At 40.8% G+C, this 12976-nt stretch overlaps 1 protein-coding gene across 32 annotated transcripts in view; it reads right to left on the bottom strand.

Moving 5' to 3' along the window:
• The window catches only part of CELF1 (CUGBP Elav-like family member 1), a 76049-nt gene that overhangs the window by 19654 nt on the left and 43419 nt on the right, over positions 1 to 12976 (bottom strand). For 30 of the 32 annotated variants that reach the window (XR_005127435.2, XM_037522284.2, XM_037522269.2 and 27 more), the window contains 4 exons: positions 4747 to 4934; positions 3224 to 3306; positions 2194 to 2242; positions 1007 to 1141 (listed from right to left, as the gene is read on the bottom strand). Coding sequence is in view for 31 of the 32 variants with exons in the window: in XM_037522284.2 (XP_037378181.1) it covers positions 1007 to 1141; positions 2194 to 2242; positions 3224 to 3306; positions 4747 to 4934 (455 nt within the window). In the remaining variant the exon portion in view is untranslated. Of the gene's footprint in view, positions 1 to 1006; positions 1142 to 2193; positions 2243 to 3223; positions 3307 to 4746; positions 4939 to 12976 lie in introns of those variants that run through there. The other 2 variants (XM_054699226.1, XM_054699227.1) reach the window with 1 other exon arrangement.

The raw sequence follows: 12976 nt of genomic DNA, 5'->3' as shown, positions 1-12976 counted from the left end.
ATAAGTGCTTTAATTAAAAACTAGAGAAGCACAAACAGAAAATAAAGTACTTGAGGGATAAAGGAGGAAGCACATTCTCTAGTTCTCTTTCTTGAGAAGGAAGTGTTTCCACTTGGGCATCAAGTACCTCTCCACGCACAAAAAAAAAAAAAAAAAAAAAAAGAATTTCAACATGAGATATAGAAGTGCAGACTCCTTAGTGGAGCTGAGCAAATACTAAAGGTGTCAACTGGTAGGAGTAGTTGTTGACAGGACCTAGATATACAACACCATACCCAATCTCTAGCCCATGTGGGCTAATAAACACTGGTTCCCACTAGTTAAATTAAAGAGAGACTTCAGGGCCTCCCTGATGGTGCTGGGATTAAAGTCTCAGCGCTATCAAGCTATTTATGGTCAGCCACTGCAGCATGAGTTCAATCCCTGGCCAGGGAAGTGACCCTTTTGGCCAGCAGACCGCTCCTATCTCGCCCACTGCTCCCCTCAGCAGTATATTTCAGTGGATCCACCTGTTCTGCTCCCCAGTCTAGTGAATTCTCTCACCCCCCACACCTCTGGCTTACACCCCAGTTCTTATATACATAAATAAAAATAAATCTTAAAAAAATAAACAAAAAGAGATGCCAAATTTAAGACAGGTATCTTTATTTTTTTTTTTAAAAAAATACTCTACTGCATAGCATCTTTTTGTTTTTTAAAGATTTATTATTATTATTTTTTTATACAACAGCTGGGGGATAGGCCTGAAGCATGGGAGGATGAGAGGATTCACCAGAGACAGAGTGGGGAGCAGAACAGGCAGAAGGGCCAAAATACACTGACTGCTAAGGGGAGCAGCGGGCGCGACAGGAGAGGTCTGCCGCACCATATGGGAATCTCCCTGGCCGGCCGGGAATCAAACCCACACCGCAGAGGCTGCAGACAGCTTCACAGTACTGTGCTCAACCCGCTGCGCCACTGGGAAGGTCCCTAGACAGGTATCTTTAAAGGCTAAAAATGTATCTACCTCTGCTCAAGCCATCAGGTCCCCGTAATATCCGGCATTCTTCAATCTGTCCAAATGAAGAGAACATGACTCGGATGTCATTTTCAGTGCACTTCTTGGAAATCATACCAATAAACAGCTTCCTGTCTTCCACTGCTAAGAGAGTAAAACACAAAAGGCTTGACCATTATTACCACAAGAGGTAGTATAGCAGACTTTGTAAGTATACCACCTGGGTTTGAATCCTGGCTCTGTGCCTTTATACTGTATTTTCATGGATTCTAAGATACACATTTTCTTCATAATTTAGTATCACCTCTTATAAAGCAACAGTATTTTAAAATTATAATTGGAAGCATTTAGAACATTTAGAATTCATATTATATGAAATAAAGTCATTTTTGTGACTTGATAAAAGTTACTTAACCATTCTGTGCCTATTTTCTCATCAGATTAATAGGGTAACCGGGTTTATCTCAAAGGTAGTATAGGTATGAAATGATGTATTTAGCATCTTGCTTAGCACTTAGTAACATTCTTACCAACAACAGCACTACAGAAAAGATAAGCTTTTATACTTAATTGATATGACAAAAAGAAACAGAACACTATTCAGTGAGTGTAACTGTCCACTTTCTTTTTCTGACTATTCTTTTTTTTTTTTTAAAGATTTAATTTATTTATTTATACGAGAACCGGGGTACAGGCCAGATGCACAGCAGAGTGAGAGGATTCACCAAAGACAGAGCGGGGAACAGAACATGCAGACTGATGAAATACACTGCTGAGGGGAGCAGGGGACGAGACAGGAGAGGTCCGCCACGCCATGTGGGACCCTCGCCAGCCGGCCGGGATCGAACCGGTGCTGCAGAGGCTGTGGGCAGCTTCACAGCACAGCGCTCAACTGCCTGCACCACCAGGGGAGGCCCTCTTTTTCTGACTATTCTGTTGAGGAGGAAGTTCTCCTTTCAAATATGCTGATTAAGCCCCCTGTGAAACCTGTTTAACCTGTTTGGAAGAAATTATATTGATCAAAGACATCCCAGTTCACTCTGAAATGTTCTTGCAATGTTTCCCTATCGACCCTATCTCACTCATTAACTATGCTTATTTTAAAGAAAAAGACAATTTAGATGACAGATTAGAGCACAATGCAACCCAGATGCTATGAGAAACCTTATAGGGGAGGGTTTTATACACCTGCTTACCATTGTTCTTCTCACTGTCAGCAGGTTTCATCTGTATAGGATGATGCATCTGAAAAACACAAATATTATCATTGTACATATACATATTCACAAATATGAGAACTCCAAAGGAAATAACAAACTTAGAGTCATTCTCTGCTAACTCAGGTATGCCACATGATCTCCCCTCCCCCAGCAACCTATCACAATAGAATCTAAGTCACGAAGTCAAAACTCAGGTCTCCCTAGTGGCGCAAGGGGTTAAGTTAAGCACCACACTATGAAGCAATCCGCAGCCTCTGCTGCACAAATTGGATCCCTGGTCAGCCAGGGAGCAACCCACATGGCACAGCAGACCTCCTCCTGACTTGCCTACTGCTCCCCTCAGCAGTGTACTTCGGTCAGTCTGCCTGTTCTGTTCCCCACTCTGTCTCTGGTGAATCCTCTCACCCCCTGCACCTCTGGCCTGTACCCCAGCTCTTATATGCATAAATAAATATATCTTTAAAAAAAAAAAAAAAGGTCAAAACTCCCCTGCAAACCGAGAACTGTCAGTCTGTCTTCCTTAAAATACTCTATGTCCTTCTTTCATCAATGCCATGTCAATCGCCTTTTCCACTGCGTGCCCAAAACATATACATATGTAAAACTACCACAGTTCCACTTAATAATAGTGTAACAGGGTGGTCCCCAGGAAAGGGGGAGGTTCCCTGCCCCACCCCGGGCTTGTCTGGTTGTTTTTGACCCTTTTTTGTGGGTCCCCACTGGAAGATGCTTTAGACTTGGGGCAGGCTTTGGGGCCTTGCTCTGGGCCAATCCAATTTGGATGGACTTTTACCCACGAGGGGATGGGTAACTTTGGGTGCTTCATTTAGAAACTAGACTCTTTGCCTTACCTGTATTGTTTCCTAGTTTTATTAAAGTTCCTTCCCATTAAAGTCTCATATGTTTTGTGTTGATGCGGCGGATGGCAGAACCCATTTAAAATAGGCAGGTTTGCGGGGTTTGGGCTGCCCCTCTCCCTGTCCTATAACAATAGGAGCTTTCTTACCCCTGGGAGGACCTTCATATTGTGAAGAGCATTCTGAGCGTCTAATGCAGCTTTACGGGTGTAAAATGTAACAAAACAGCACCCTGCAACAAACAAAGTTTCACCAAATCAAACCAATCTTTGGAAAGCAGACAAGTTCTAGAACATTCCTTCCTCCAGACATACATGAATTTAAGAGAGGATTAAAATCAGTCAGGGAGGGAAAGAGGGTTGGGGGGTGGGGAGTATGGAAAGGTGGAAGAGGGAGGGAGATATTGACACCACCCATGTTAGAAAAAACCCTTATTTAGTTTCTCTTTAATTTTTCTATTGTTAGAGACTCCAAGTTCTACTAAAATTCTTCTCCACTGCTCCTGTAACTTTCCCAGGAGAGATGACTTCCCTTACAAAGGTCAGAGTGTTTTGCCTTTCACCCCAGGTAGCGTCCTGGGCAAGAAGACTCAAATACAAACAGGACACACAGGGGCCTTGTCCTCTTGCAACTTGAAGTCTACCAGAAACTGTCTCAGGATAAATCACTCCTTACGCTGTAAGTCATTTTCTACCATATGCCTCAGACATAAGTTGTAAATTATGATTTAAGAAGAATCTTTGTCTTTTTTTTTTTTTTTTGAGACTCCTGGTTATCAAATACAATTAAACTTCTAAAAGCACAAAAGACAACAAATTGAGATCTTGTAGAGTTTGTGTTTTGGTATCTTTATTGAGAATAGGGGAGAGAGTAAATCTTGGGTCCATAGTTCCATGAGGTACTACATAAATTTCTTTCAGAGTCACTCTGTAATTAATATTTTAAATTATTGGATACCAGTCTTTTCAAACAAATACTATACTTTTTATTTTGGGCTATACCACAGTGAAAACAATTCCTCTACTACTAAGCTGTTTCAATCATACTTGCTCACATTTACACTGTAGAAAAGCTTTCAAAGAAAATTACTCTGAGATCAGTCCCTTGGAAAACTAAGAGTATGTCTGTGATTGTGTAGAGGCAAAGCTAATGCCTTATCTACCATCAGTGCCGTGAAACTTCCACTCTACTGGTATTTTTGGAAGCAGCTCGGCCTTTTTTCTGTTCATTTTGTAGGCTACCACCAACAGGTTATCTACAAACAAGTTCCCCTTAGTTGCTAAGCAATCTTGCATGGCCTTTGTAACACTGACAGAAATCCAAGGACACTGGACAGTCTTTCTCTTACAGTACACTCTAGCCAAAGCACTAAAGAAAGCTTTGTGGTTGGTTCATTTCAAGTTTACTTTGGTCATTCCATTCCTAAGATTAAATGAGATGTTCACATGACTCTGTCTCTTGAATTTAGATTTCTCACACAGGGACAGCCCAAGATCTATAATTTACAGATTACCCTCATGATGCCAGCTTAACTTTAAGTCATTAAATGTGTTTGGGTTTTAAGTCATTTTATGACAGACACCATCCCCACCCAGCCCCCCAGAGTCACAGGAGCATTCTGGTAATGAGACAGCATGTACACAACATGACAGATGATAAATAAAACCCTCACCTTTGCTCTGAGGAGGATTCTGGCTCCTATCCCTTAGGACGTTGATTTCATAGACAGCACCATACTGTTCAAAGAGTTCCCTCAAGTCCTTCTCAGACCAGGTTCTCGGAACCTGGCCCACAAACATCTTAATAGCATCAAGATCTGGTTGGTCTGGGTGGTCCAGGGTGCCGTTCATTTTCTTTGAGCTGCATGAGATAAAATAAAACTTCTGTAATGCATTCACGCTGCTTTCCAGAGGGATTTTCTTTAAAGATTTCTACTATTTTCCAGAAGAGAGAGTGTATGTATGTTGGGGGGTGGGAAGGGAGGATTCTCTTTCCATTCAATTTACCAGAGCTCCCAGGTCAGTACTTCTTCACCAAGGCCACTCCCAATTCCACTGGATTCCAAACTAAAGTCACACAGCCTACGTTTTTACTAAGGAACGGGATGTCACTCATTCCTTGCCCAAAATGAGGACTCTTGAAGAACTTAAGAGTTAATAATACAAATTGTATTATTTTTAGCAGTTTATAAAACTTTCAAAAATGAACATAAAATCACAAAGGACCATTGATTATACATATTCAGAACTCTCAATGTGTAAAATAGGTAAAAATGCACACACACAGAGTAGCTATCAAAACATAAGCACCTGATTTCCAAGACCCACGCTAAGAACTGACAAGAAAGTTGGTTTTTTAATTTTCGCTGTCTTAAGTGAAATCCCAATTGCTCCCCCAGACCAAAATAAAATTCTACCTCTTAAATTTTAGAAAATGGCTGCTATTACACATAAAGAATGATGCCATTCTAGGTTGCTTTGTTTCAAACTCATCCAACTTACTGTTCATTCTTTAAGAATTCATCAAGTAGTGAATATAACCATATAATGTCCATAAGTTCCTCCAATCCTATCACACCACACTTGTAATGCTCCTACTTTACAGTACCTTCATTCCTACCCCTGACAAATGCTAATAACATAGAGGGATTCTAATATTATAAATGCTTCTATTCAGAACGAACGCAAGTCTTTCTATCTACAACTATTTCAACATCTTAAGATCATACTCATAGCATTATCTAAACCACTAACTTAAGTTTCAAGAAACTAGCATGATTAACTTTTCTGTTAAGTGTTTTGAGGTATGTATGATCCAGAAATCACACCTTCATATTCAAAATTCATCATGTCCTAACATCTAATCCTAAAAATGCTAGTTTTCTTTAAAGACAAGTTTTTCCAAACTCTATTTGTGAATAGTTTGTAGGTTGTTGAGTTGCAGAGTATATGAAAGTAATTCAACCAATCTTGTAATTTGTAAATCTCTTGTAATTGAACGTCTACAAGGTTTTTTGTTTTTTTTTTTTTTAAAGATTTATTTATTTATTTATACAAGCACTGGGTACAGTCAGAAACGCAGGAGGGTGAGAGAATTCACCAGAGCCAGAGCGGGGAACAGAACAGACAGACTGACGAAATACACTGCTGAGGGGAGCAGCGGGCACAGCAGGGGAGGTCTGCGCACCATGTGGGACCCTCGTGGGACCCTCGCCGGCTGCCGGGGATCCAATTGGCACTGTAGAGGCTGCGGGCAGCTTCGCAGCCCAGCGCTCAACCGCTGCGCCATCAGGGGAGGCCCTACAAGGAGTTATTTTTATATTACCTTTGCTGAATCTAATACTAAGTAAATATCAAAAGTTGTAAGACAAACGGCATACAGAATAACTTGTTATGTCTGGAAGATACTCTTTCAAGTTAACCAGTCTCAGTAATTAAAACTCAAACTGTCCTCACTCTCTACCCTCATTATAGGATTTACCATCTTTCAGCATAATCTGGCGACATCCATTTCTCCTAACTAGATAGAAATGGTTTTATTTCCTATTCATTGTTGTAATCAAAATTAGCATGTAACTATTATCAAACTTACTACTTAAAGGTAGAATGAGAGGGACTTCTAGTTCTCAACAATTCCCCCATTTACACAACTAATCATGATAAAAAACAAATGCTGTACACAAAGTGAGTTCTCAAATTAAAGAGCAGCTATTATCTCGATAGCCACACAATCAATTTACCCTTTTTTTCTTTTAAGTGTTTTGAAACACACACTGTTTTACCGATTTTCCTTTAACCTATTAAAACTATGAGGTTAAGTCATTACAAAAATATAATGCAACTGCTTTTAGAAGCCTAATCCTATAGTTCTAAGCAGAAATCACGCTACCATGATTTAAAAAAAAAATAAATTAATTAAAAAACCCTTACTAATGAACAATGCCAACAACCTGCCCCCAACAACTTTAATTACTAGTTTTAGTGTAATTTTATTAAAATGTTTCTAATCTTTAATCTATTTCTATTCTAGAGAGGATTAACGCAACCCCAAAAGTGTTCTGAACATGGTTTGTTGTTGACAAGGAAGTTGACAGCTATTTTTGAGAAGAGGCAGGGGTTTATTAATTTGTATTACATTGGAAGGCAACTGCTCTCAGCTTGTCCCTTCTAAATTATGTGCCATTTCTAAACTTTCTACATCATTGTTTAGTGCAAAAGCATTAACACAGTATATACACGGATCATGGTTTATTCAAGAACTCAGTGGAAACTCTCCATCCCAGACAAATGGCCTTTCTTTCTCTACTCTACAAATCCACCTCCATTTCTTAAGTCCATCTAATCTATAAGCCACCTTTCTCCTTTGCATCCCAATTCAATAGCCAAAAAGAATTTCCTAGAGCAATGCTATGCAAAATGGCCTATACCAGGGGCGATCTTCAAACTTAAGCCTTCAGCAACTTTTACAAGAAGTAAACTGCAATTTTATACGTTCAATCTAATAATAGTAATAAAAATTCCTCAAAATCAAGTTTATATCTTTGTTCTTCTCCTACTAAGATGTCTGTATTGTACTTTACAAATTGGGGGGAAGGGGAGACAGGAACAAGGTCCATTACCAGTTTGAGAAGCACTACTAGAGCACAATTAGGCCAGGCCAGGCTCAAGCTGCTGTGGAAACCATGCATCTGGAATTATGCATGATTATTCCTTCCTCCAATAAATAGTGTGTATTTAACTTGCACAGGCAAGGCACTTGATAGAAGTGGTTTACACTCGTAAGGAAGACACGGGGTATTTCTTTAGAGTTCATGAAGACGAAGTTAGAAATAAAAGTGGAAATAGCTACTAGAGATAATAAAGAAGAGAAGCAACCATACGGACACCTATGTGTATTATGACCAATTACAAACATTCTCCGCAACTATTACTCTATCTGAAGAGATGAAAAACATCTCTCTTTTATCCTCAACCTTCCACATATACTTTTTAGTACATATGTTGTTCTTAAAAACAAGTTAAAAAGTCATCACTGTAGGGTCTCCCCGGTGACGCAGCGGTTGAGCGCTGGGTTACGAAGCTGCCCACAGCCTCTGCAGTGCCAGTTCGATCCCCTGCTGCTCCCCGGCCACCAGAGGAGGGTCCCGCATAGCACGCAGACCTCTCCTGCCGCCCGCTGCTCCCTCAGCAGTGTCCTTCGGTCCTACTGCCTGCTCTGCTCCCCGCTCTGGTGAATTCTCTCACCCTCCCGCGCTTCTGACTGTACCCAGTGCTTGTATAAATAAATAAATAAATAAATAAATAAATAAATAAATAAATAAATAAATAAATAAATAAATAAATCTTTAAAAAAAAAAAAAAGTCAAAGGTGACAAGACTGCCACTGAGATGTGCAAAGACCCACACTGGCCAGGTATGGCATTTACTCTACATATCACTAAAGACATCCTCATATGTGCACATTACCTCTGCATTGATGGAGGGCTCCTTGGAGTGAGCAATCATGAATCATGTGTATTTATTACACCCACTCCACTCAAGAAGCATCAATGAATTTAGCTGTCCCCTGGATCAGTATCTACAGAGTCCCTGTCATTCCTAAGAGGCAAGTCTGTGGAGGTTCTTAACTTCTGTGGAAGTAATGCCTGCCTGACAGCAGAAGCAATAATGGCAACAACTGGCAGTTCATCCAGCACAAGAAATCAGGACTGGAGTCTCCCTTGTCTTGATTCTCAATAAACAAGCCACAGGAAAACAGAAGAGGGAACCACTTTGGAAGAGACAGGGAGGAAACAACAAAACTTTATTTTCAAAGCACACATTTATTTAAAATTCGTAAACCCTCCACCCTCGCTTCTCTTGGTCCTCTCTCAAAAGTTCTCAGCCCCAGGTCCAGCTAAGGGAACAACACTGATGTTCTGTCCCACTTCTTTCCTATCCCAAGTCAGGGGGTGGATCTTAACACAACATGCTGATCCAAGCTAAGACCGTGATCTATACTTAAAACAGTTCTGGCATTCAAGATCCTCTATGACTACACGCTGTACTAAGCAAGAAAATAGCCATTAGATGCATGTGGCCATTTAAATATAATTTTAAAAATCGAGTTTCTCAGTCACATTAGCCACATGTGACTAGTGGCTACTGCATAGGACAGAAGAGATAAAGAACATTTTTATCACACAGAAAGTTCTACTGCACAATGTTGCCACAGAATCTATAACTGGTTAGCAGAAACAGTTAGTGAAGTCAAAAGTGGAAAAGCTGACACCACACAGTTGAGTTGGTAAGATGAAAAGGCAGTAGGGCAAGAGGCAATAACAAGGGGGTCATGCTACAACCTAGGTGAAGCTTACAGACAGAATGCCAAGTAAAAGATGCCCATCACAGGGCCTCCCTGGTGGCACGGGCGGTTGAGCACAGTGCTGTGAAGCTGTCCACAGTCTCTGCAGTGCGGGTTCGATCCCCGCCGGCCTTGGAGCAACCCACATGGCGAGCTGACCTCTCCATCTCACTCACTGCTCCCCTCAGCAGTGTATTTTGTCACTCTGCCTGTTCTGTTTCCCACTGTCTCTGGTGAATCCTCTTACCCTCCTGCACATAAGGCCTGTACCCCAGTTCTTGTATAAATAAAATAAATCTTTAAAAAAAAAGCCCATCACAAAAGGCTACATATTGCACAATTCCATTTATATGAATATCTAGAACAGGCACATCAATAGAGGCAGAAGTAGACTAGAGGATGTCTAGGAATGGGGGTTTGCGGTAAGGAGGGGAGAGGGAACCTATGATTGCTAATGGGCTCAGGATTCACTCTGAATATATTCTGAAAATATTCTGTAATTAATGACAGTAACTGCACAACTTTGTAGATACAGTAAAAAATCTCTCAATTTTGTACTTTAAAAAGGTAAATTTTATGTTATATGAGTTATCTCTCAATCTGAGAGACACAGAGAGAGGAGGTCACAACACAGCCTGGAAGGGAGGCAGCCAGGAAAAACCATGCTGCAACCAACATCATAAAGCTGATGACAAGAAAGAATGGAAGCACACGCAGAGAAACCAAAACATGTGTCCTGGGGTCAAAGAGAAGGCAATTTTCAGGTCTAGTTGTGAGTTTCCTAACTATAGTATATCCCAGTTCACTTATGTCCTTACAAGAAAACCATTTCATACATGCTAGTTTTGAGTGGGTCTCTGATTCTGTGCAAACAAGTCAGCAAAAAACTATCACATCTGTTTAAAACTCATTTTGATTTGATAGATTAAAAAGGTGTGAGGAACATACACATACACACAATGGAGTAACTCTTCAGTTGTGAAGAAGATGAAATCTTGACATTTACAATAATATGGGTGGACCTTGATGCCATGATGCTATATGATGTCACTCACATGCGGAAGGAATATAAGGCAGCAGAGTAAACAAATATCAAAACAAAACAAATTCTTTGATACAGATTGGTAGTTACCAGAAGGAGGTTAGGGGTGTGTAAAACGGATTAATGAGGTCAACTATATGTACACCTGAAACTTAGATGTTATAAACCAATGTTACCTCAATAAAACTTTTAAAAAATGAATAAAAATCATTTTCAAAGCCTTTCAGCACTCTTTTCCATCCTCCCTTTCTCATTTCCTATTGACCTCCACTTGTTCATTACACACAAAAAAAATTCAGATACTTACCAATCCCTCCTCCTTCCCAGAAGACATGTTTGTTTCAACCACCAACCTCCAACCACCTTCCCACCCTACTAAGCCCCATGGGTTCATATGCATGGTGAGCTTTGGAAAAACTGGCACAGAAAAATAAAGACCCAGGATCATTGACCTGAGTTACTTACCAGCTGTTCTCTAGTGAGAACAAGGACAGAGTGCACCTATCTTCTTGCTAGCTGAGGTGTTAGGTAGGAGAAAAAGTCATCACTAAAGGTTTTTAAGTCATTAAAAAACAGACTAGCTAACAATCTGCTTGTGAAGGTTTTCAAGCATTCTTCCCTGAGGAATGCAGATAATACCCAGAGACCTCATTTCTGTAATCATCTCTAATCAAAAAAGTCTCACAGGGCATATGTGATATCGTGATTTATAGGAAATACATGCGTTTGATCACTTAGATGACGAAAATATATTTCTCATATATATTTGGTCTTCCTGGTTACAACCCACCCCAAAAGCCTTGGAATTTCCTAAATACAGAGTGATAAAGGTATTTTCTGCTATGTTAATGAGGTGACTTTTTGGAAAGCACCCAAGGATGAGGACTGGTTGCCAGGGGAACCAGCCATGTGATGAATGTTGGAAGGGGAGAGGGGCTGGAGATTTGAGTTCAACTGCTAATGGTGAATGAGTTACTCAATTGTGCCATGTAATGAACCTTCCATAAAAACTTAAAAGGAGGGTTTTTAGCAATTTGGGAAGAGAATGGTACACCTGCAGAGGATATGAAAGCTCAAGTATGGGAGCTTTCTCCCCTACTTTGCCCTGTACATCACTTCCATCTTGCTGTTCCCAAGTTATAGCCTTTATAATAAATGGTGATCTAGTGAGTGAACCGATTTTCTGAGTTCTGTTGCTATTTGGCAAATTAATCAAATCTAGGGAGGGTGTCCTGGAATCTCTGATTTATAGCCAGTTGGTGAGAAACAGATACAATCTCAGTTTACAAGTGACTACTGAAGTCCACGAAGACTCCAATCTGAGCCTATGGGTTGGAAGCCCAGGTGGGAGGCTGGATTTACAGTCAGCATTTGAGATGGAGGATGGTCTGGGGAGACTGAGCCCTGGACCTGTGGAATCTGACCCTATCTATGTAATGTCAGGAACTGTTTGGATTCTTAGACACCCTGCTGGTACCCAAGACTCTTCAGGGGCTTCCATATACCCCTAGTTGGAACTGGATCAAAGATCCAAAACAGCTTTTCATTCATTAGACTTTATTTCCAAGATCCTACATGTGCCCTATACTACACACCACAGGGGGCTTTAAAAGTGGACTAAGCAATACCTGCCCCGCAGACAATGGAATTGTACATGTGAAAGGACACAACCAAAATACCCTGCAAATGCTTTAACAGATCTAAGAAAGTTTTGTGGAAAAAGTGGTTAGTATGGTTTTATTTTATTTTGGGAAGCACAGAGGTATCTATAAGGATTAAAGCTGAATGGACTAAGCAGCTAGAAAAAGCGTTATGCTGATGGAGGTATAAAAGCCTCAGTAATGATGAGAAGGCTCTTGTACAATTTAGCCCAAAAGATTAGGATCCAGGGCCTCCCCGGTGGCGCAGCGGTTGAGCGCTGGGTTGCGAAGCTGCCCACGGCCTCTGCGGTGCCGGTTCGATCCCCGGCTGCTTCCCGGCCACCGGTGGAGGATCCCACATGGCGCGCAGACCTCTCCTGCCGCCCACTGCTCCCCTCAGCAGTGTACTTCGGTCCTTCTGCCTGCTCTGCTCCCTGCTCTGGCTCTGGTGAATTCTCTCACCCTCCCGCGCTTCTGACTGTACCCAGTGCATGTATAAACAAAACAAACAAACAAACAAAATAAATAAATAAAACATGCCTCTATGAAAAAAAAAAAAAAAAAAAAAGATTAGGATCCAGTCTCAGGCAATGCCGAGAAATTTATAAGGCAGGATCCACCAGAACTTAGAAATTGCCTCTAAAGGAATGAGGATGAGAAAGATGTTACCATTCTTGGTGTCCTAGTGCAAGCAACCTGTGAAATTAGTTTTTGCACAGGCAAACCTCCAGATTGAATTGTATCCAATGGACAGTTTTTAGAATAGTCAGAGAGCTCAAGGGTCTTTTGGGTGATAAACAGAGAGATGTGAGAAAAGCAGTACATCAGTGTCTCCTTCAAACAATGGAAGAGCCTAAGAGAAAATGTTCTTGGAGAAC

This window comes from Talpa occidentalis, unplaced genomic scaffold, assembly GCF_014898055.3.
Source record: "Talpa occidentalis isolate TD23 unplaced genomic scaffold, MPIMG_talOcc4v2.1 talOcc4.3, whole genome shotgun sequence".
Taxonomy (NCBI): domain Eukaryota; kingdom Metazoa; phylum Chordata; class Mammalia; order Eulipotyphla; family Talpidae; genus Talpa; species Talpa occidentalis.
Note: the sequence above shows the minus strand (reverse complement) of the source record. Positions and strands in the feature narration are given on the sequence as shown.